We start from the raw sequence: 25,701 nt of genomic DNA on the forward strand, positions 1-25,701 counted from the left end.
TTTTATGAGTATCATCTCAGAATTCCCCAAACATGTAAATATCCTATCTAATAAAGAGGGAATATGCTAAGTGACCGTCACACCCTCACAAAATGGCAGCGCCCACAGCCACAAGATGGTGGCGCCCAGTCCCCTCAGCCCCACCTCATTCAGCCTCAGTCCCCCAGTCCCCTCAGCCTCGCAGGGGAAGGCAGTTGGGGGCAATTGGGCCAGCAAGGGACAATCATGCCAGCAGGGGAGCAGTTAGGCATCAATCAGGCCGGCAAGGGAGCAGTTAGGCATCAATCAGGCCGGCAGGGGAGCGATTAGGGGGCTATCAGGTTGACAGGCAGAGTGGTTAGGGGCAATCAGGCAGGTAGACAGGCAAGTGGTTAGGAGCCAGCAGTCCCGGATTGTGAAAGGGATCCCAGATTGGAGAGGGTGCAGGCTGGCCTGAGGGACAACCCCCCCTTGTGCACGAATTTCGTGCACCAGGCCTCTAGTCTACACTAATAAAAGAGAAAGATACAAATTGACCATACCTTCGTGACGCCCACCAGCCAATCAGGAGTATGCAAATTAACCCAACAAAGATGGCGGGTTAATTTGCACACACAGGTGCCGAGCGGCCGGGGGTGGGATGCTTGCATCGTTGCCATGGTGACGACACAGGTGTTCTGCACCACCCCAGCCGCTCAGGGCCTCTGGGCAGCGTGGGTGGCAGACAGGCGGCTCCAGCCAGAGTAAGGTGGTGCCAGCAGCCAGGGGAAGGAAGGCCCGTTCTTGCACGAATCTTCGTGCATCGGGCCTCTAGTCCTATTAATAAAAGCCTAATATGCTAAGTGTCTGGTTGTCAGGTCGGCTATTCAACCAATCAAAGCATAATATGCTAATGATATGCTAAGGCTGCTCAACCTCTCACTATGATGTGCACTGTCCACCAGGGGGAAGACACTCCGACCGGTAGGTTAGCTTGCTGATCAGGACTGAGCCAGACAGACCGGACACGCCCTGGAGCCCTCCCATGGTTCCTCCCTGGCTGGCCAATCTCCCGCATCCCTCCCTGGCCCCAATCGTACACTGGTGGGGTCCCCTGGCCTGGCCTGCACCCTCTCACAATCAGGGCTAAGGGACCCCCCTCCCCCATCAAGTGCACGAATTTTGTGCACCGGGCCTCTAGTGTATACATAATTATCATACATGTACACAAGTGTATTCATATGCAAATTTGAGATAGTATTTTTAAGGTAACACATGATTATGAAGAAATTTCAAATAATATAGAAACATAAAAAAATGGAATGATCAATAGTCACATACAGTTTTTGTGGGGGTATTTGAAAGTAAAGTTAACACATGGTTATAGAGAAAACACAAATTTTGGTAAAATACAAATTGTAAAATCTAAAGTGAAATCTTCCTTACCCCACATTCCCACTACCTAAAAGTGACAACAAATGTCCAAAGATCTTTTGTATATGAGTGTGTATCCTTTGTAAAATTGGCTATGAATACAGAGATTATATATCTGCTTAATCTTATATAATAAAAGCCTAATATGAAAATTATCCCCTCGGGCAGTCGTTTGACCAGGAGTTCACCCAACTCACTATGATGTGTGCTGACCACCAGGGGGCAGCGCAGAACATGGCGGGCATTGGCGATGTGATGCTGGCAGCGGGTGGCAGTGGAGGCGCTGTCAGCCCAATGGACCCCGACAAGAGCAGGACCACATTGGGATGATGGAGCAGGTGAGCGGGCGGTGCCAGGCTAAGGTTGGTGCGAGCGGGGGCCGATTGCCCCACCGATCGCCCCACAGACGGCAACCAGTGGTGGTGGCGGGGGGCAGGGCCGCTGCCCAGCTCCCAGGCACTGAGGGAGCTGGGTGGGGGGACCCAGCACCAATTGATTGCCGCAAGTGGAATGGTGAAGCAGGTGAGGGGGCGGTGCCAGGCCATGGCAGGGTGCCAGGCGGGGCTGCAGGGCTGCAAGGCTGGGGGCACAAGCTGGGGCTGTAAGCCTGGGGGCACAAGCTGGGGCCCGATCCTTGCAGGCCACCCCGAGGGACCCCACCCATGCACGAATTCATGCACCGGGCCTCTAGTATAGTTATAAAATGACAGTTTTTATTTTGAAATCTAATATACACATAGATAAGTGTCCAAAACAACAAAGTAAACCCTATGGCCATCACCATCTACCCTCCCTCTCAAAGGTTTCCACTATCCTAACTTTTAATCAATTCCTTATTTGTTTGTTTAATTTTACTGCCGAAGGATACATCACTAAGCACTATAACTTTTCCTGTTTTTAGGTTTTCAATAAGTGGAGTTATATCATATGTATTCTTCTGTGTCCAGCTTCTTTAATTTGAAATCTTTTTGTTTATTTTTAGCTTAATACATTTTGGGCATCTTAGTCAATATATATGGAATTACCTCATCCTTTTAATTCCATAATATAAAATTGAACAAAAGTCCTGATAAATAACCAAATTATTTTTACTTGGTCATTATGAATAATGTTGTAAAAGAACATCTTAGGCATTCATCTTTATAAGTCAATTTTTTTTAATTTAAAATGAATCCTACTGTTAAGGTAAAATAAAGTGGCATGTTAATTATTTCAGAAGTCTTGAACAAAATTCAGTTTCAATACAATAAAATTTTAACAAGTAAGTTCCTATCTTCTAAATTTTATTTTGCTTAGAGGCAAGGAGACAACTTTAGTTGTGTCACCATTGGGGACTGAAGGGTACATGGGAATCTATGTACTATTTTTACAATTTCTTGTGAGTCTATAATTATTTACAAATAAAATTGGGTTGTTTTTATTTTGTTATGTTTTTTTGAGGGGGAAGATGAGGATATGGAAGGGTGGTTCCAAAACCACCTTTTTTTTTAGATTTTATTTTATTTTATTTTATTTTATTGCCTTTATTGTTTAAGGTATTGCAAATGTGTCCTTATCCCCCCATTGCCCCCCCACCCCACCTCCCAATCCTGCTCTCATCCTCACCCCCTGTTGCCAAGACCACCTTTGACATCAGCTGGGAACTTGATAGAAATGTAGAATCTCAGGTCCTATCCCAGATCTAAATTAGAATTGGCATTTTAACAAGAACTTTGACAAGGTGATTCGTATGCACATTAAAGTTTATAAGCATTGCTATACAAGAAGCCAAAGTGATATTCAAGTATTTCTTATTCTTTCAAAAAGACAGTTTCTTCATTTTCTTGTCAGAAAGGATTTTCCAGAGGCTCAGGGCCTAATTCATTAGTATGCAGTTAGTTCAGCCACACTGGGTACTGGCCCAAAAGACTCTCCTCCACACAGTGAGGTTTAATAGTCTGTCTTGAAATTCTTAATTTTATTTTTGCCTTTGTGTTTTTTAAGTGAAGTTCTATGAGACCACAGAGCATGCACTAGGAGCTTCACACCTCAGCTTACCCAATAGCCCACTTCCCTGACTCACTGGGATGGGGTTCTAAGCTGCCCTGGCACTTTGGAACCCCTCAGTCTCCCCTCTCCCAGTCCTCATCTGGTGATTGCTGCTGACCTTCAACAGAGGTCTGTGCGTAGACAGAAGGGTTGCTGTTGCTCCCTGAGACATCTCAGGGCGAGGTTTGACAGCACCCATTCTTGTCCCAGACTGGCAGCACTATGGGGTGCTTACAGGTGACTGGTGGGTGGAGAAGAGCTTCTTACCCACCTCCAATACAAGTACTTAGCACATTCTGGCATGGACGTTACACTACCCTCAGAGGGTCCCTCTTCCACTGTGGATTCCCAGGCACTGGGCCCAGGGATGCCTGGCATGATTTCTCCATCTCCTGCCAGGACATGAGCTTGTCTAGAGGCTGGTGGAAGGGGAACCCAGTAGCTGGTGGGTGGCATATGTAATAGGGCCCTGTGACACTGCATTTGTCGGGCAAGTGTGACCATGCCTGAGGACACAAAACATTAAATAGCAAATAAAAATGCCATTACAGATGGAGAGAAAGACTGCGGAAGACAGGAAACACTTTATATTTTAATTTTCTTGGTCTTTATATAAGGAGCTCCACATTTTCATTTTGTGCTTGGCCTGGCAAATTATGTAGTCAGTGTTGCAGAGGCCACTGGGAATGAAAAGGTGAACTTCTAACACCCTGATGAAAGAAATGTTTAACATCTCTGCAAATGGTGAACTCTAATGGGTACTGAAAGCAGCCTTCATTACAAGATGGTTTCAGGAATCCTTCTGCAAAATAAGGTATGCTTATCTCTCTTTAAAGACTTTCCACCATGGAAAATATAAGCCTGCACCAAGCATTGTCAGCACAAATCTCTGAGTTATTTGTGTTTATACCTAGTATCCAGTTATACTTCCATATTTTCTAAATTTTTAAAAAGATATAATCAGCAGTAACCTTTTTCCACTTTTAAAATTTAAAATTCCTGAGTGGCAGAACATTTAAAAAAAAAAAGTGAGACTTTGGAATAAGTCTGGAAAGAAAAAGAAAGGATTTAAAATTTTAGGAAATATGTTTATATTCCTACTAGAGGCCCAGTGCAAGAAATTCATGCACAGATAAGGTCCCTAGGCCTGGTTGGTGATCAGGGCCCATCTGTGGGGCATCTGGCAGGTCAATCGGGGCCCCCACTCACACCCACATTGGCCTGGCGCCGCCCATTCACCTGCTCCACCATCCCGCCATGGTCCCGCTCTTGTCAGGGCCCATCGGGGCGGCAGCGCCTCCACTGCCACCCGCTGCCAGCGCCCACCGTGTTCCGCGTCGCCCCCTGGTGGTCAGCACACGTCTAACTCCCTGTTGGTCGAACTCCCACCCGTGGGGACAATTTGCATATTTTATTATATAGGATGTATTTAGCTCTTCCTTAATCCATCCCTACACTAATTATTCATTGAGCCACTCCCAAAAAGATTACTGGTGAACTTAACCCAATTTTCTCTGAAGCAATTTTGAGATCCCACACTTTTTCTATATTTTAAATCTCTGCCTTTTTCAACTCTTTCCCATAAATAACTTATTATTGAATAAAAAATTACACAGATTATTTATTCCTCATTGCTTGTTTCTCTACCTTGAGTAATGTCAATCATCCTTTTATTTACATCCTTTATCTTGAACTTATCAATATTTAGCTTATCTCATGTATAACTGAGGAGAAAGCAAAAGCGTAAAAGTTATTTTGTCTTGCAAGTTTTATCTGTACTAAGACCCCATTTTAATCTCATTAATATATAGGGTGTCCCAAAAAAATGTATACACTCCCTTTGAATAATTATTAAGGCAGTGTTTATTAAAATACATTTCAAAATTGAGCTATCAGTTGTTAAAGTGCATATACATTTTTTGGGGGGATACCCCGTATATAATTGTGGCTAGGAGGAGCTAATACATAAAGTTCTTAATATTGGTTGTTTTAGGGAATAGAATTATAGGTGATTTTTGTTTACTTCTGTTTCTCTATACTTCCCTAGTTTGTCCGCAGTGAATATTAAGGGGACATTAGCAACATTATATGATAGGGCCCTAATGCCTCTGATACTCATTATTCTTTAATATGAACTACTTGGATTAATTTCAGAAAGGAAGGGAGAGGGAGAGATAAAAACATCAATGATGAGAGAGAATCATTCATCAGCTGCCTCTTGCATGCCCCCCACTAGGGATGGAGCCCACAACCGGGACATGTGTCCTTGACTGGAATCGAACACGGGATCCTTCAGTCTGCAGGCCGACGCTCTATCCACTGAGCCAAACCGGCTAGGGCTAATTTGATCTTTTGGATACTGCTACCAGTTCACTGACAAGACTGATAAAGCCAAGTGTGAACTTCCCACATTTAAGGGGTGTTAATTCATTCAATAGCCCAATTAAGTAACTACCTGATAACCCAATTCATTAGAACGTATCAGATTCAAAACACATGTAGTTAATTTACTCTTCTGCTCTACATGAGCATACATATCCTGTCTTGGTTAACTGAATCATGAAGTTTGATATATATTGATTTCAGAGAAGAAGGGAGAGGAAGACAGACAGAAGCATCAATGATCTGACAAAAAATATAGGTATAATTTTGATTACTTCACACCAGACAGCTATTGTTGTATCAGCTGTTGTCATCTTTTAATTTGACAATCTAAGGGGAAAATGGTCAGTGTTCCTGACTAAACAGTCAGGTATTGCATATTTTAAAAAATTCTTTCGGTATACCGGTTGAAATTGCTGATCTAGTCTAGTGGTTCTCAATCCTTACTGCACATGAGAGTTCCGTAGAGAGGTTTTTTTCTCTCCAAACTACAAGGAAAATTTATTTAGAAAGTTACAGAGGTAGTAGAAGTGAGCCAGCTGGGCTGTGTAGGCTCAGGAAACAAGTTAAAGAAGCAAAACAAAGGTCCTCTGAGCTCCGGGAAGAGAAAGGCAAAGGTAAAGAGCCTGAGGGGAAGAAGGGGAAGGGAAAGGCGAGAGCTTACTCCTCAGAGGGAGAGCTCTAGAGTTCTTTAAATATACTGAAGCCTGAGCCCCACCCAGATCAATTTAATCAGAATGTTAGGGTGGGGCTTGGGCATGGTATCTATTTTATGTATTAGTCACCATCCAGAGAGCCTTTACATATGTTAAATCATTTAATACTATACCTCATGACAAGTACTATTATTTTCTACCTTTTACCTGTAAGGAATTGAGGTTTATCGAGGTAAGTTGAAGTAAGTGGCAGATCTAGGATCACACCCGGCTGCATCACAGCCTGTATAATGCTATACAATCTCACAACCCTTCAAACCATCATTCCAGAGCCTGGAGCACTGCCATACAATTCTTGGTACTGCAGAATTCTACTGGACAAGATATAGCCAGAAATAAATAATGCAGAGAATGCAGACTGGTTTTAGGAAGAGCTAAAGGCACCAATGCAAATTGGAGAGATGACAGAAATCTTGTAAGATATCCTGAAATTGTTAAAATTAAGATAGCATGGTCAGGCTGGTGATGATAAGGTCATGCTATCATTTGTTGAGTGCTATTTTATAGAAAAGAAAACTAAGGCACAGAGAGGTTAAGTAACTTGCCCAGGGCCACACAACTAGTAAGTGACAGGGCAAAGATCTGAACTGAGGGAATGTGACAGCCAAACCTATGCAACTGGAAAATAGCGAATGAGAAAAGACATCTGCCAACTTGACAATCCAATTCCCCAATCTTTATTTAGGTCAAGTCAACGTAAGAAACTTCCAAATCTGTAGAAAATTTTTATGCGTTTATTTGAGCCAAACTGATGATATATGCTGGGGAGCAAGATCTCAGATGCACCAGAGAATAACAGTTATGTACTTTCTTTCATGCATTTGAAATTAGGAAGGAACTAAGAAAGATTACATGAGGGTAGGAGAAATGGAGGTGGGGATCGGATTACAGGGTAGTTAAGGTTATGTGTTCTATGCTTTAGAAGGAGAGGTCTGAAAGGGGGCATTTCAACAGTATGTTAACCTAGGTGCACAGATGGGGCTTGCTTAAGACAAAGATAAGCCTTTTATAAAGAAGTTATATGCCTGGGGCATGACTATCCACCATGACAAGTCCCATTAGGAATTTATGATCAAATCACTCTGTGTTTACCATCCACAGGACCCCTTTAGTTGTCCACAATCAATTATGCAAAATAAAGCCGTCTTCCTAAAGAAACTGAACTTTATTAGTATAATCTTATGGTAATTAAAAATGCATATTAGTAATATAGAAATAGCTGACAATTAAGTGAGAGAGTTAAAGTAGAAGCAAGATGAGATTTAAAAATTAGGTAAGTGGCCCTGGCAGGGTGGCTCAGTTGGTTGGAGCATCATCCTGTATATCAAAAGGTTTCAGGTTTGATTCCTAACCAGGGCACATACCTAGTATGTGAATTAGATCCTGGTTGGAGCACATATGGCAGATAACTGGTCTATGTTTCTTTCTCACATCAATGTTTCGCTCTCAAATCAATAAACATATCCTCAGGTGAGGATTTTTTAAAAATTAGATAAGTGATGAGATTGGATGTTCTTTAAAGTACCTTCCAACTCTGGCAGATTCTATGAATGTTATTTGCTTTGTCAAGTTTTGCTTTGAAAAGTTAGAAAAGTTTCATAAGGTACATACATGAACCACCAGCACAAGACTTCCAAGGAGGGAAAAATAACCTCTGCCCTAGCTTGTGTGGCTCAGTTGGTTGTGTGTTATCATGTGCACTGAAAGGTTGCCAGTTCCATTCCCGGTCAGGGCTCATGACTAGGTTGTGGGCTTGATTCCTGATAGGGTGCATGCAGGAGGCAGCTGATTAATGTTTCTCTCTTTTCCCCTCTTCTTTCCCCGCTCTCTAAAAATTTAAAAGTAATCTGTCTTAGTTGTTCTAATTCTGCAAGCTGCTGAATTTAAACACTAGGTCAGTTAATCTTATTTCCTTTGTTCCATACAGGAAAACCAATTTACATCCTATCATTTTCATTTATGGAGCTGCTCTGTGTCCAGAAAATAGAAAAGCTCCATTTACCTAAGTATCAACAAAAAGAAGGAGAAACTCTTGTTCAAAATATATTTAAGCTATTGGTGTGGACAGATGGAACCATCCAATGCTAGATGTACAGAATACCTGGAGGAGAATCTGGATTTGATTATTTGCATTTGGTGGGATTTTTAGATTACATTTAAAAGTAGGTCATAAGTGCCTGCCTAAATTAGAGGAGAACTCTCTAGGGACTCCTGTTGTCCTAGAGAGAAATCTCTTAAGAACTCTCCTTTGGAACACAGGTGTCTTGTCCTCAGAAAGGACAGTACCCTTTGAAGATTACAGGTAACAATTTCTATCTTGTCTCCAATATGACCAGAATGGGATGAAGCTACAGGATTAGACACCCCCTGGCTATTGTCAAGGGATCAATTACAGCTAACTTAATGGGATCCTGAGTAACATCATTAAGGGCACAGCAGGCTATAAATGATTCTAAAGAACCTCGCAAAATTCCCCAGGTATCTATGCCTAGTCTACCTCCCTTATCTAATGCCATCTGTGGATGCATAGATGACCTGGAAATGGAAATTGTGTAACTAATAACTTCTAATTGAAAGAAATCTAACTTAAGTCTCTGTATACTGCTCATTGCATATATATCTTAGTTAGATACCTTTGGTATCTAAACTATTTATTGCTAACCTCTTTGGAACTCTGAAGCTCAGTCATCATTAGGTTTCATAACACCTACTTGTGCTAAGTGAAATAGTATTTTAAAAATTCAGTTGAGAGACAACAGTTTTTGTTTGGAGAATTCTGCAGCTTCTTTAGAGATGACTCAGGGTGTGAAGTGAAGTTGTTATTAAAATGCAGATTCTTGGCCATTCACTACTAGACCTACTAAATCCAAACCTTTTAGGGCTGAAGCCCAGGGACCTATATTTTAACAAGCTCCCCAGGGGGTTCTTATGTACTTTGGAGAACTTTTGCACTAGAATATCACAAACCCAAACCTAAAAATTACTTGTTACTACCAAATGTTATAAAATGTTCAACTTCTGCCCGGCTGGTGTCGTACAGTGAGCACTGACCTATGAACCAGGAGGTCATGATTCCATTCCTGGTCAGGGCACATGCCCAGGTTGCAGGCTTGATCCCCAGTGAGGGGTGTGCAGGAGGAGGTTGATTAATGATTCTCTCTCATCACTGATGTATCTATCTCTCTCTCCCTCTCTCTATGAAATCAATAAAAATATATATTTTTAAAAATCAATAGAAATATTTAAATTTTTTTCTTATATTGTTCTTTCTAGTGTATTAATTGACTGATTGGCACAAAAACTTGTCCTGATAGTTGCAAACTTCTTTGATCTCCTAAGAGATATTCTGCTTTGAAGTAATATTCATAAGTCTATCTGAACTAACATAATTGCAAAAAAAGTGTGTGTGTGGGGGGGGGGGGGGGGGGGCGGGGACAAGGTGAAATTGGCTTCAACAGCCCAAGAGAAAGACCATATCCTTAAGGTATAGGAGGTAAGGCTATCCTCTCAGGTGCTCAAGAATGCTTCACCAAATCCAAAATGGAACAAGACATAAATATTTTGCTCAGAGAATATTTCAGCTTATAAAACTATTAAAGAATATTTATTTCAGGAACTTTTTTTTAAGAAGTATCCATGCATATTCGTTTTTCAGGAAGAAGTAACAGCCAGTACAAACACTTGATGAAAACAACATTTATATATCTAACTGAGCTGACACAGACACTGGAAATTGGAACACACTGGTTAAAAATGAAAAGTCCAATTGCTGAAGCACTAGAAATCTTTCAAAAAGGAAATTCTCCCAATCAGACACTATTCGGACTGGCTCTATTAGCATCACTTCTCAAAAGACAGAAATCTGAAGTGGGATGAATCATAACAGCTCTAGTTAAGTGCCATAGTTCACAGGGATCCCTTTCTACCCAGAGCTATGGCCCATTCTGAGTTTATAATCAATATGTAAATTGAGTAAAGATAGGAGACATTAAAATTGTTGAGAAATAATACATTTGTTTGGATAAGAAGATTGAAAAGGAAATTGACTAGACTGCCATAGAAAACTTGTTTCTACCAGAGATGTTTAAAGTTAATTCTACTCTAAAGCTACAATAATCATGACAATGTGTATTATTAGTGAAAGGATATACACAAAAATCTTCTATGTTCATATGTGTGATATGTTTATTCTCTCCTTTTTGCCATATCATGTTTTAGAAACCATGTTATAAAGTGAGTGATATTTTCCCATGGGAACAAACACTCATTATCAAATAAATCACAGATATAAACAACATGCAATAAAAGCAAAGTTACAACAACTGTAAACCCTTATAATTTAAAATGATATGGAAATTTTCAAATGGGCATCTCTGACTGTATATTTGTTATATCAAGCATTCTAATAGATCATAAATTATCTATGCCACCTATAAAAATAAAATTAGCTTTCATAAATCTCACTAAAGTCAATATGCTAGCTATAATAAACAAATGCTGAATGGATCGTTTTATTTGCCTTCTTATTATTTAATTGTATATCTGATGTTTGTGTAGAGGAAGTGATTCAAATGACTTTAGTCTGGCTTTCAACACCGACAATAAACCAACTCCCAAGCTGCCCAAAAAGGTAGAACCAACCATTTCCTCTTTATTAATTTTACTGTGACAACCTGACATGTTCAGTATAATTTCTCAGAACTTAGAGCCATGTTCAAAGATAGACGGGCTACATGGGAAAAAGGAAATCTTAGGATCTGACTACACTCTGTCACTTACCAATTGGGTGATATAAAGCCTATATGTGAGCCTCATTTACCTCAAAGGTAAAATGAGTACAAAACAATGGCTACCTCACAGAGAGAACATTCAAGGAGACATGTGACTTGATTGCTGTTAAACTGCAAAACCCCATAAAGAATAAGCTATTATTAATTACCAATATTATTCTTGATGTTGGAGTTTGACCCACTACTGATATATTTAAAAGTGAAAAGCTGAAGCTGAAAAGGCATTTTGCCCCCTTTTAATCTTCCTACCTTCTCAGTTTATTGAGAAATACATGTGCTCCTTTTCAGTACAAAACAACATGGAAATAAAAGTTGTGAAGTCACTCTTTATCATTCTTCTCATTCTCAGAGTTTGTTTATCACTTTTCAAGGCACTTTGCAATATGCTGAAAAGCCATAAAAACAATTATATGGGAGAAAAGGCCGCTTTGGTCATTATATTGTGCAATTCTGTAGACCGGATGTTTTTTCAACCTTTTCAAATTACTGTGGTGGGCTCATAAATACAGAGAATAAATTGAGGGGCCCCAGATGGGAGGGAGGTTGGGGGGATGAGTGGAAAAGATAAAAAGGATTAAGAAATACAAATGACCAATTATAAAAATAGTTACGGAGATGTAAAGTACAGCATAGGGAATATAGTCAATAATATTGTAATAATCATGTTATGTCCTGTCTTACTGGGGAGATCACTTCATCTTACCTAATAATAGACAAACATGTAAATTGACCATACCTCCGCTACACCCATAGCCAATCAGGGTGAGTATGCAAATTAACCCAACAAAGACGGCGGTTAATTTGCATACATAGGCGCCCAACGCCTGGATCCTCGGAATATCCTGGCACCCAGGTTACTCTGAGGTAAGCCCCACATGCGCCCTGAGCAGCCTGGGAAGGGCCTGAGCCAGGGGGCTCCTGGGCAGGGCCAAGCCTGCAATCAGAGCTGAGGGGGCGGGGGCAGAGCCAGTGATCGGAGGGATCTGGGGGGCCAGAGGCTTTAGGCCTGGGCAGGGGCAGAGCCAGTGATCGGAGGGAGCTGGAGGTCCCCTGCCCAGGCCCAGAGGCTTTAGGCCTGGGCATGGGTGGAGCTGGTGATCAGAGGGAGCTGGGGGTCCCCTGCCCAGGCCTAAAGCTTCGGCTAGAGGCTTTAGGCCTGGGCAGGGCCCAGCCAACGATTGGTGTGAACTATAGAAGAAACACCTTTTCTGACTGCTCATTGGCTAAGCTTCCTGTATGCCACTGGTAATATTCTTAGTAACTTGGATAATAAGAATCCAAAAAGATGATCTAGGGTTTTTCCACCACACTTCTGGGGGAAAAAACGAAGGTCTGCTGCTGGAGGGCTAAGAAATGTCATATCCTGCCCTAGCCTGTTTGGCTCAGTGGATAATGCCTCGGCCTGCTGACTGCAGGGTCCAGGTTTGATTCTGATCAAGGGCATGTACCTAGGTTGCAGGCTCCTCCCTGCCCGGGGCCCAGGTCAGGGCTCATACAGGAGGCAACCAATCAAAGTGTTCCTCTCACTTTGATGTTTCTCTCTGTCTTTCTCTTTCTCTTCCACATTCTCTAAAAATCAATGGAAACTTATCATCAGGTGAGGATTAAAAAAAAAAAAGAAAGAAATGTCATATTCTATGAAAGACACATCTTGAAAATGCCTAAAGAAAGTTGTCATTTTTTCATGGTGAAGGGACTGGAGTCTGTGTTGATGAAAACACCTTTGTGGCTGTGGTGACTGGCAGTGGCTACAGCAGTGGGGTGATAGGGCTGGTGCCTTCCCCTGATCAGCCTGGTTGCCTCCCCCAACGGGAGGCCAGACTGGGGCTTAGGCCCGCTCCTTGTAGGCCTTGGCATGGGACATCCCCTGAGGGCTCGTCAGTAGGACATCCCCTGAGGGCTCCCAGTATGTGAGAGGGGCAGGTTGGGCTGAGGGACTCTCCACCCCTAGTGCACGAATTTTGTGCACCGGGCCTCTAGTAAGGTTTATAAATGTCTAATCATTAGGTTGTACTGATATAATATTGTATGTGAACTGTAACTGTAAAAGAAAAGAAACAAAAAAGAAAAGAAAAGAAACCTTAAAGAAAAAAAGAGATTTGAACTGGAGGTAGGGGAATGTCAGGAGGATGGAGGGTACTTTACTTACTCCCAGATCACATTATTTGAAATGAATCAGACTGTTCCTAAGAGGGGGAAAGCACTTTGGAGACTAAAGAGTACAGAGGTGGAAGTCTAAGAGTATGATAGTTTCCCCCATGATTGGAAAGGGGCAGAAACTGCCAATCCCAGGAAGGGTACAGCCCAAGTCCACTGTCCTTTCAGCTCCTCAAGAAAGCACACATCTGAAAATGGTGATTGGACCTGGTATCCCAATGCTGCCAGTCTCAGCAAAGTTCTCAGATGAGCTATACCTTTCAAGAAATCATGTAGACCATCCTCACATATGTTTTGGTGCCAATAGTGGCTAGGGAGAGTTTCAGCCTCCCTTCTCATAATCCCTATCAGTTCCACCCTCAATCCCACCACCAAATAAATGTACAATCTAAGTAAAACTGGTATGTTTGCTATATAAACACAGTTTCAATTCAGATGGTCTGGTTTCTTCCATCTAAATTGTACCCAATTCCAAACCCTTCCTAAAGAGAAATTCTTGAACTTCTAATGGATGAAATCAGCAGTGATGGACATAGATCAACGAGACCTCCCCATATATTCTAGGACCTTTGTAAGACCTGTGGATTTATTGTTCTACTACACAGTGAGATGGGAGGGGGGGGGAGATTCCTCAGAGCCAGATTTAGCAATGGTGATAATGATGATAATGTGATATTTCTTACACTTAAATGGAGAGGAATAAAAATAATAGCCATACATAATGCAATAATTGTACAGCTTAAAATTTGTGTGTAGGCAGCATATATTTATGTGTCTCCTGTAGATATTTCACTTTTACTATCTGTAACCATTTGGTGAAGTTTTTGTTTGTTTGTTTGTTTGTTTGTTTGTTTGTTAATCCTCACCCAAGGATATTTTTCCATTGATTTTTAGAGAGAGTGGAAGGGAGAGGGAGGCAGGGAGACAGAAAGAGAGAGAGATCTGATGTGAGAGAAATACATCGATTGGTTGCCTCCTGAAAGATAGAAGACTGGGATCAAACCCGAAACCCAGATATGTGCCCTTAACTAGAAATCTAACACCTAGCAACACCAGCCAGGGCTTTAGTGAAGTTCTTTTAAAACTATCAAGCTCCTACTTCAGTTGTGTATAAGGAAAGAAGATTTTTGCACAGGACTGAGCAAAGTCTTGACAGGAGAGCAGTGTAATGGTGTGGAATCAAACACAATGGGGCAGAGGGCATCAGGGAGAATTCTAAGGGGGAAAAATTTCCACCTGGAAATTCTTCTTCCAGAGAGCTTCTGTGCTATCCTATATAATAAAACCCTAATATGCAAATCGACAAGTGCTGGAACAACCAGCGGAACGACCAGTCACTATGACATGCACTGACCACCAGGGGGCAGATGCTCAATGCAAGAGGGAGCACCGCTCAGCCAGAAGCTGGGCTCATGGCTGGCTAGCATAGCGACAGTGGCAGGATCCTCTCCCACCACAGCTGCAGGTGGGTGGTAAGGAGCAAGGGGCCCAGGACTGTGAGAAGGATGTCTGACTACTGGCTTAGGCCCTAAGCCGGCCGGCGGGCATCCCCCGAGGAATCCTGAACTGCAAGAGGGTACAGGCCGGGCTGAGGGACCCACTCCCCAACCCCCCACCGCCTTCCAGTGCATGAATTTCATGCACCAGGCCTCTAGTAACTCCATAAGATTGTGTTTTCTTATCATAACAGAGGCCATTGCCTTGTATTAAGACATTAGTACAAACTTTTTTATAAGTGGCTTTAAGAACTAACTCACAAAACTATTAAGACCAGTATAAGACAGAATGACCTTTTGTACTGGAAATCACTAAAGTAAAGGTTGGAAGCTAGAAAGTTGTGGGCTAACTAGGCCCAAAGACTTTTCATGCCCACAAAATGTTTATTGAAACTTTTAGTTAGCCAACAAATAAGAATCAAATAAATCTGTAATTCCAAGCTTTTCTTGAAAAATGAGAAGATTGGACAACACTGGACCCCTGCATCTTCTTCTGGCAACAATCAGTTATACCTGAAAACCACTCAGCCCTTCAAACATCTCCAGTTCACAGTCCAGCACCTTCTGTTCTTGAGGCATTGTGTATGGCCTGCTTCAATCATTTTGGGTACCTACTGGCCTCTGAAGGCATCTGAATTGGTGACCTCAGCTCCAAAGGATAAGTGAGAAATGGTCAATAAGTATGTAGCAACCAGGAATGAGGGTGGCCCAGCATTTGAAGGCCAGCAAAGGCCTTGATGTTCACACATCCTCCTGCCTGCATTGTATACTAAACATCAGAGATGAAACAGGCCCTGCATCAGATTACTTGTTTTTTGCCTTTTCCTTGCATTGAATTACTTATTATGTAAGACATATTTTTCTCAGTTATTAAATCAAAACAGTAGCCACTCGGTTAATATAGTGACTAGAAGGACACTTAAACAGCTGATTTAGACTATCTCTCCTGGTTGTAATAAGTTATGTAGTATGAAAATGAATGGAGGAAGCATTCAAATTGGAGTCAGGAAACTATGAAGGGAGAGCTCTGATGCACTAACACTCATGGAAGCTTAAATAGCCAGCAAGATGAAAGATTTCTTCCCTGCATGCCTCAGCATCAGTAACTGCTCTCCACTTGCTGCTAATAAAAAACTGCCACGACCTTGAATTCTCCTTTTCCACCGTTAGGCTCCTGTTCAAAACAACTCTCCCTAATTTGAAACCCAATAAAAGCTGACCTCCCTTATCTTTTTGTACTTGCCTATGGTTTGCCATAGTTTGTAAGTCCCAAATTGCAATTCCTCTGCTATTCTCAAATAAACTCACTCGATGCTTGAATAACCTTTGCTATTTAAATTTAAAGTTTGACAGCTAGTTGCTTTTAAATTAATGGTGTCTCAATTTCCTCATTCAAAAAATGAGTGGGTTCACTTAGGATGATCATTAAGATCAATTTTAGTTGGCCTCTCCCCATCTACACCAACTCCACTTATCTAGAATCTACTCTGCACTTGAGAGATGTTTAAGTTTCACCACCTCCAAAAAAACCTCTCCAGACTTCTCCTTTCTTTGAATTTTTGAGCTTATCACCATTACCACCCATATTAGCATTTACTAATTCTCTACTTGCTTTGCTTTGAGTATTTTCATTCATTTGCTATATTAAACAGAAAATTCCTTTAAATAAAAGACTATATCATTTAAAAAAGACTATATCATTTAATTTTTAACCCCACAGCATTTTACAATTAATTGGCATTCAATAATTATTTGTTAATCATTTAAACTGAATAATAATACAGAAAATATCTACAACACGGCAAACTTCCCAAAGAGCAACTTTCATTAGCCCTCTCAAAAGGAATTATCCTTGTATCTCAACTTGACCATCTGATTCAGTCAGTTATAATGTGTACTATGCAACACTACTAGATTATCGTATTACTTTGTATATGGTCATTGCTTCCTTCCATAGTGGAAAAGCTCAAAAGAGGAAAACTACAAACAATAACCCACGACAATAATTTATTACCCAATGAAAGATTGTTACCCCCTAAAATAGGGAATGACATGAGAAAATTTCTTCTACTACAATTAAGAAAATAAAATCAATTACTAGAAAGTGACTGCAAGTCAGACATTTGAAAACTGCAGTGAAAACCACCCTTGCTCCTCCCCCACCCCGGATGTCATCAGAAGTTCTGAGAAAGAGAAGGCCATATTAAGATGCCATGTGGGAGGGGATTTACCCACCCTCACAGGAAAAGCAGTGGGATACAGGTTTTACTTGTTCTGGTCAAGCTCCTCCCCCTGACAAATAATTAAGGCTTTAGATTTGTCAAAGTAAATAGTTGCCTACCAAAGTAAAGCACACACAAGAAAAAAATTCAAGTATAAACTTATTTTTTAAATTTTTTTCTGATTCCCTTAATTTCTCTATTCAATGAATTTAAGATCATTAACACTCCAGTAAACTAAATTAACAAGTGCTAATCATGTCTTAACAGCTAGCCAATGCTAGTGGTTTGAAATTAAGTCAACTTTTTAAATGCTCTCCTGTGATGTAGCCAACACTTAATACAGGTGTTTCCAACTTAACCCATACTCTATAACTGAAGAATTACTTCTGTAATTCATATTGCACACATACAATGTTTGAGGTTCTGAATCAAGAGGTACTGTACCTGTGGGCTGAGGAAGGAATTTATTCAGGTGCGGGGACGGGGAGGGGGAGTACTGGGGCGGTAAATCATGAAAAATTCCCATTTGGACTTTTTTGGAAAATCTAGCCCTATCCAATTTAAAAGGACGGGAAACACTGCCTGTAATTTTTTCTGGGGAATCCCTGTAAAACGCAACAAGGTTTTTACAATCTGAGAAGAAACAACAAGCGTCCCGATATTTTTTTTTTTCAGAAGTAATCTTTAAAAACTGCTTTTCCACATTTCCAAGCCTTTCAATGGCTTGTTTTTTATCTGGTGTTTCTGATCACCCAGTTGATTCATCCTCGCTGACGCGAAGCCTGTCAGTCGATCCACACACACAGCCTCCAGAGGGCTCCTCGTTAGGTCCCCGCCTCTGGCCGCGCCCACACGCGGAGCGGCGAGAGGAATGGAAAATATGCCCGGCCTTCGCGCACCCTCACACCCCATCTTCCCCACCTCACTTCCATCGCTCAACCCCCAGCTCGGTGTTCCCACATCCCTGTCCGATGAGATGGACGGAACTCCAAAACCAGATCATGAGAGGTGTCCAAGTTTCTTTTGATTTTAGGTGGAGGCTAGTTCTCCTCTCCCAGGATCCTTTACAAGGAGGTCACCACCCCAGCCAAGAACACCCCCCCTTCCCCCCGGTGAAAAGGCACACACCACCCTGCCCCCACGGCGAGCTCCAGAGGAACGGAACCTGTTCCTATGGGATCCCAAGCGGGCATGGCGTGGGAAAGACGCTGACGTTCTCTTGGCTGTAACACTATACCCACCACACCAAAGGCATCCAAGCCTGAGTCATGATATTGCACTTAAGCCGTTCCACACAATCCAACACAAACCTAAAGTCTAGGGTCGACTCCCGAATTTCAGGTTTAGGGTGAAAAGACCAAGAAGGCGTCCTCCCCCAATTCCCTCTGCTCCACGGTGCTACGCGGAGTTTGGAGGAGCAGCCCTCCAGGGACGCCGCCTGCTGCATCCTCCCTCAAACGTACACACCCCCCAATCTCGGAAGGCTTCCCGTGGCCGTCGGGGGACGAAGCCCTTACTCAGACACACTTGTGGGGTTTGAGGGCCCTCCTCTCTCAGGACTCTTGACTCCCAAGTAAACGGACCAGGCTACTTGGACACCCGATTAGCAAGGGACCCCCCCAACCCAGCCGGCCCTATCGTGGCCGAGGAGCCTAGACAACCAGACGTGACGTAAGACGTGATTAAGTTTGCGCGTCACCTCGACGTCAGCCTCTCACCTCTTGGATGTCCCGTCCGGCGAGCAAAACTCCAGCGACTTTGGGCCCCGCCCCTGGGAGGGTGGCGGCCAATGAGGGCGGCTCTGCGGGGAGCCGGGCCAGTGAGACGAGCTGGGGGCGGGGCCCGGGGCAGGAGGTGGGGCGGCGGCGGCGGTGGCAGCCCGAGGTCTCGCTGCGCGCAGTCTATGACAGTACGTCAGCCGCGGGATGGCCGTAGCTGTGGCGGCGGCTGCAGGAGCCCGAGCAGCCGCGGCCGCAGTGGAGACTAGAGCCGGAGCGGCGTCGGCGGCGGCACCCCGGGGAGTTTAAGATGGCGGCAGGGGGGGCGGCGGGCCTGCGGGAAGAGCAGCGCTATGGACTGTCGTGCGGGCGGCTGGGGCAGGACAACGTCACCGTACTGCATGTGAAGCTCACCGAGACGGCGATCCGGGCGCTCGAGACCTACCAGAGCCACAAGGTGAGCTGGCCGGGCTCGGGGAGGGACAGGGCGCCCCTCACAGCCTGGCCGCGCCTTCCCCCGCCCCCGGCACCCGTCGCGGGGCTGGGGGCGCCGTGACTCGCCGCCGCTGCCGTCAGCGCCCGTGGCGGCCGGGCCGGGCAGGGTCGCCGAAGACGCCGTCCTGGGCCGGCCGGGCGCTGGGGCGTTGAGAGGCGGGCGGGCGGGCGGCCCCTGGCGGCGGGGCCGAGGCCGCCGCTGCTCTACCTTGGCTGCGCCGCCGCCGCTGCGGGACTTTCCGACGGCGCCCGCGGGTTTCCTGGCTTTTTCGGTCCCAGTGAGGGAGAGAGGTACCAGGAGTCAAGTGAGGAAACCACATTGCTTGGCCGGGGGTGGGGGTGGGGAGGACCCGCGGGCACAAGCCGTCTGCGTTTGGGGGTGACAGGCACCGTAGACCCGGAGAGACGGGACAGAGGCGGTCCGCTTATGGAGGTGGGACACACCGTGTACTCGCAGGGACTTGGGGACACAGGCGCTTCGTGTCTGGCGGGGCACACCGCGTACTCGTAGAGATGGGGGCACCGGCACTCCGCCTATGCGGGCGGGGGGGAGGGGGACACATCCTGTACCCGCAAAGGCTGGGACACAGGCGCTCCGCGGACGAGTGGGGAGGGGGACACATTCGTGCCCTGCACTCCCAGGGACTTGGGGACAAGGCGCTTTGGGCTCCCGAGACGCACGAACACCGCGATCCAGGGAGCTACACACCCAGCGCTCTCCCAGGAGCTAGGCATCGGTCACTGGGGGCAGATTCGCGGAGGCTCCTCGTACCCGAAAGATGCCCCGCATCTCTGGGGGGTGGGGGGGGGGGGGAAGAAAGGGGGCTCAAGGACGTAGAGACCGAACGAGATTAAGGGTGGGGGGAGGATATACCGCATCCAGCGTCTTACCCCGCACCGCGTTCCGTACACAACTCGAGTACAGCGAAGGCTCTCGTAGACACACACGCCGCAATTGGAGTACAAATCTCACGTTAAAAAAAAAAATGAGGGACAGAGAAGAGCCACTGCAATCTGGGTGCATGGAGAAGCCGTTTATGGACATGTGTGGATGAGGGAGACCGGAGTGGACACATCGCATAAGGGGAGGTATCTACCATATGTGGACGGGTAACATTTACTCCCAAGAGGAGAGACAGTTGGAGGGAGATACAACTCCCAGGGCATCCTAACAAATAGCTCAGTCCATATCAAGGAACCACGCTCTAATTAACTGATGCCAGAAAACAGGCACAGAAGGACACTCAGATGCAGACTCAGTTATTCAGATAAAAGTGGAAATTGAACATCTGTTGAGCTCCCACTAGTGCCAGGCACTTTAAATGCATACAAGGAAGACAGAGGTAGAGAGCCACAGGAGAGAGGTGAACCCTGGATCACGGGGAGCATGTGGACCTGAGCCACGGGAGACTCACACTCAGAGAGGCCCCCTCCATAAACATGCACACAGCGGGAGGTGTTCAGTTGTGCACTGCCTGGGGAGTACATGAACTCACACGACAGTGTAGGTGTAAACATCAGGAGAGAGAGAGGTGAGCGTGGTCTCAGGAGGGCACGCACAGAATTGAGTGGACACATGGATGTACACATCAGGGCACATATGTTACCCTCCAGAGAGGCATAAAATGAGAAACACTCAGACTTGGGAAGGGAAGGAGTAGTGCAGAGGGAGAAAGTTACCTTTACCATGAAATCCCAGGGAAAATGTCTCATGTGTGGCTGAGAGGTCAGCGTACACTCAGCAATAGGAATGCAATGAGAGACAGGAAATACAATACTGCATGTGTTAGTTAGTAGCTACTGCCAGACAGGTGCACCTGCAGGGAAGAGACCAGCATCAGCATGGAGTGTGGAGGCCCATATGGGGGAAGCCAGATAGGCAGGCTGAGGGACAGAGGCAGACAGGAGAGAGAAACTCAGCCCTGCAAGATGGAGATAAGCTTGCCTGTTCCGAGGGGAGGACGTGGGAAGGAATGACAGTGGGAAGAAGGTAGGTCAGGGGATGTAAAGAGAAAAGCACAAAGGCCGGAGACGAAGAAGCCAGCAGGAAGAGGCTAACCTCCAGTCGGAAACAGATCCAGGGAGCAAAGAAAGACTGACACACAGGGTGGAGAGGCATCTCTGGGGACAGTCGGTCAACTCTGGGAGAACAACAGGTAAACTATACAGTCGATTACAGCAAGATTGACAGACATTATACACTTGGCAAGGATGAGGCGCATGAGGAGGCCCATAGGGGAAAGGGATGGTACCCCAGGAGAGTGAGGTGACAGGCCCTCAATGCTCACTGATGTGTATGACCACTGGGGCTCAGGGAGGGGGTGAGAATGTTCATTCCTAATGGTTGAAAAGTAGGAAGAAACTGGAGAAAAAGAAATGAGGGACCCTTCAGGTGACTATCACCCTGTTGGTACTATTGCAGGGTCCTCTGGCACGTTCAGATAACAGTTGCCAGCATTAGGCTTCAGGCTGAGCTTTTATCATCCAGTAGAAGGATACTTATTTGGTATTTTACACCTTCCACCCTTATCAGAAGAAGGGCTCTTGACTTTAAATTGTAGCTGCTGTTTGGAAATGTGTTAGGTCAGTGGTCGGCAAACTCATTAGTCAACAGAGCCAAATATCAACAGTACAACGATTGAAATTTCTTTTGAGAGCCAAATTTTTTAAACTTTAAACTTCTTCTAACGCCACTTCTTCAAAATAGACTTGCCCAGGCCGTGTTTTTTTGTGTGTGTGGAAGAGCCACACTCAACGGGCCAAAGAGCCACATGTGGCTCGCGAGCCGCAGTTTGCCGACCACGGTGTTAGGTAATTGGGAAGAAGTTTCTGATGGTCAAGCCTATTCTCTCTGGGGGGAAAAATGACTTTAATTTCTTACATAAAACTGCCCTTATTATTCCTGTGTTTGGGAAAGTGCATAATGCTTGACAGGTGGCCTCCAAGTGGCTTTGGCCTGTACAAGATTATCACTATTCCTCCTCCTCTTCTAATGACTTTCTAAGAGCCAGAAATTTCAACAGGTTCATTTCCTAAATTAAGCACCAGAGAGTTATTTTTATCCAGATTATTTTTGTCCATTGGGTTTTGTATTCTAAATTAATCCACTGACCTAAGGTTTCAGGGAGGTAAATTCAGGAATTTTAGGAAGACTGTGTTTTAGACAAAATACAGTAGTTCTTTAGATATAATTGAACAAGTATATGAAATTATTAAGGTTCATGAAAACAATCTTTAATTGGAAACAAAACAAACAAACCTAATTGACCTTCATTATTTAAGTTTTCTATTTTTAGACAAGAAATGAAGAATGCTAACTTGAGAACCTTTTTAAGTAGGGATTGGGGTGGGGGAGAGAGACATTATGAGTGCAGGAATGGTAGCTACAGTTGGAGTAAATATCTCCTAAAGGTTGTTTCTCCACTCAGTTTGAATACAGAAATAGTTTCAAATTGATTTTATATAAAAAATGTTAACTGGAACATTATTTTCATAGTTTGCAGAATAAATTTAGACATACTGATACTGATGTGGATATATTGCAAAGTTACTTTCTCTTTTTACTATAGATTATTTTGGATGAGGGAACAAGTTGCTATAAAAAAAATAAATAAAATCACAAATTATAACTTTATAGTCATCCTAAATTGATATCTGTGATTGTGTGGTCTATATAAGTTCTACATTTTTTTAAATGAGCATATATTACTGTAATTACATATTTCTCCAAAACGTATCCTAAAACTATATTTAAAATTAAAACCTAAAATTCTAAAATATATCTTAGCTAAATTTTTTCAGTAATGTAGCTGGCTTTATTTTGACATTTGAGTAACTTATTGGTAGTAATATAAATCTTATCAAGATAGTCTAAGAAGATTCTAACATCACTGAGCCTGTCAATTTTTTTTTAATGTTTACCTAAAGCTTCAAATGTGGTGGTTAAAATAATATTATGTTTATCCAACTATTACATAAAAAGTCTTGCATAGATGCATTTGAGGCTAGGGGCTTGACCATTCATTCTCTATGTCTGAGTATCAGAAAGTAAATGCCTTTAAGAAGGATTGTGTTAACACATTCTCTTGTCAACTCTATTGGCTTAGTTTTCTTGCCTTGATTAGTGTCTTTTAGGAAAATAATCGTGTTTTGAAAGTTTGTACAAATATACTTACATTTAATTTTGCATGAGGAACTCAATCTCTCTCAGTTGCCAGATACTATTATTTACTATCAAAGCAAAAAGTCTTATTTAAACCTCCATAGTAATATCCTTCATAGTACCTCCCTTTAATGTGTTCCTTGATCTTTTAAAATCACTGATCTCACAGGTCATGGATGGCAGGTGATTTCCTCTCTTTAGCCTTTCATTCTACCAGGATAACTTTCCAACATTTCATTAATTGTGGTTCAAGGCAGAGAAAAGACTCATACCTTATTTTCCCCTTACCTGTTCCTTTTTTCGCTTGTCCTCAATTGTGTGTGTATGCGTGTTGTGTGTTCAATAATCTACCTTATAAATACTACAGAAGACCCCGTACTCCCAAAGGCACCATTCTAGCATCCAGACCTGCCAGCACAGAGCTGCCACTGTCATCTGACATGTAATTAAGTAAAACAATGAGGCCTGCATTAGCACATTCCTTTTGTTGCACTTTTTAAATGTAGCCAGGTTTAATTTAAATAAGTTAATCTTACTGGCTTTTAACTTAGACCTATCTTCAAGCTGAACTTGATCTTAAAATGCTTTTTAGCAAGGAAAGTCAAGTTTGTGCCCCATGTTGCAGTATGATTGAAAAGTTTATTCAAATGATCAGGTGCTCAGGGCAAAGGAGGGGCCTCCTCCCAGTGAAAAGCAGTAGCCAGATTGACTAAAAAGATAGACTGGGGATCTTGGCACCAGAGTTGGGAGAAGAAAGAAAGAACATATGTGAAGGATTGGAACATGTTCAAGAAAAGAATTTAAAAGGAAAGGGGCGTAGAATTCTTGGAATGATTTACAGAAAAGCTTACTGGAGGACGGTCACCAGATCTGCCTTTGCATTTGCTTTATTTGCACTGTGGAAGTTGTGCTCAGAGCACGTATTAGGTAATTTGTGATAAAGCCAGCAGAGGGAGGAAAATGAGAATTTCAGCTAAACCAATGCTGGGTCATTTTTAATAATTGGCAGACCACATTGAGGCTCAGACCTGGCACCAGAGTTTAATCACACTTATTTGCCAGTTTGGGCCAAATATATTTGGAGTACTTGAGAAGATGTCCCTAAAATGTGCTTTTTGGGGCATTTATGCATATAAGATGAGCTAAGTTTTAGAATAAAGAAAACAACACGTATATAACCCCACATTTGACTCTCCTGCATACCTTTAACTCCATATGACATTTCCTATGACTTAAGCAAAAATCTAGAAAAATGGGTCTGGAATAGAATACAATAATTTAATGGCCGTGTCTCCATAGCCAAATTGAAGCTGAAATCAATACATGGCATAACTCAGGTTAAATTTACAAGAATTGCTCTGTTGTTTTTTTCTTTTCCTCCCTCCCTCCCTTCTAGTTTATTTACCTATCTATAAATATACTTGCTCAATTATATCTAAATTAATTAGGATATGCTCCTTAAAGATTCATGAATCAAATTACCGCCTTGAATAGTCTCTACAGTCAGAGCTTTTGGCTACTAGTTGCACAGAGCTAGATTGTTAGACAAATGCCATAGTTTGTTTCCTTTTGTGGGGTGGAGGGTCCTGTATGTTATTGGTCTACAGATCATGCTGGGGTCTTAAAGGATTTTATTTTAGCAAGATTTGAGCAGGCAGAGACTAGATGGGGGACCACATTTCCAACAAAGGGAATGGCACAAGCATGGAAAAGCTATAACAGGCTTCGAGAATTGTAAGGAAGACCCTGTTCCACTTAATCTGGAGAGAAGGAGAAAAATGTAATTGGATTTAAAGAGGAAAGGCAGATTGGAGCAGGTTAGATTTTATTTTGTCAAGACTGGGGAGACTGAGTAGAAATTTAAGGTGATTTGAGCTATGCTTTCAGATTATTCTAGCCTCAGTGTACATGATGAATATAAGGTAAATCTGGAAGGAAATAGACAAGTTATAAACAAGTATGTGGTTCAGACCAGAGATAATTTTGGTCTAAAGTAGATGCTTGTGGGAGGCATTAGAGATAAATAGAATCTACAGAATTTAACAACAGGTTTTAAAGGAATAGGGTTGAATTGAGATTTCTAGCCATCGGCACTAGCAGGAGTTAGGTACCCTTAGTAGAAAAAAGAAAATCAGAAGCAGTT

The 25,701-nt window shown here is 43.2% G+C and overlaps 1 protein-coding gene across 1 annotated transcript in view; it reads left to right on the forward strand.

The window, feature by feature from the left end:
* The first annotated feature begins 19,022 nt into the window (after nt 1-19,022).
* The window catches only part of ELL2 (elongation factor for RNA polymerase II 2), an 82,649-nt gene continuing 75,970 nt past the window's right edge, over nt 19,023-25,701 (forward strand). Inside the window, exon 1 of the mRNA XM_079781389.1 lies at nt 19,023-19,358. Within this exon, the coding sequence (XP_079637515.1) occupies nt 19,212-19,358 (147 nt within the window). The 5' untranslated portion in view covers nt 19,023-19,211. The remainder of the gene's footprint in view (nt 19,359-25,701) is intronic.

This window comes from Cnephaeus nilssonii (assembly GCF_951640355.1).
Source record: "Cnephaeus nilssonii genome assembly, chromosome: 2".
NCBI lineage: Eukaryota > Metazoa > Chordata > Mammalia > Chiroptera > Vespertilionidae > Cnephaeus > Cnephaeus nilssonii.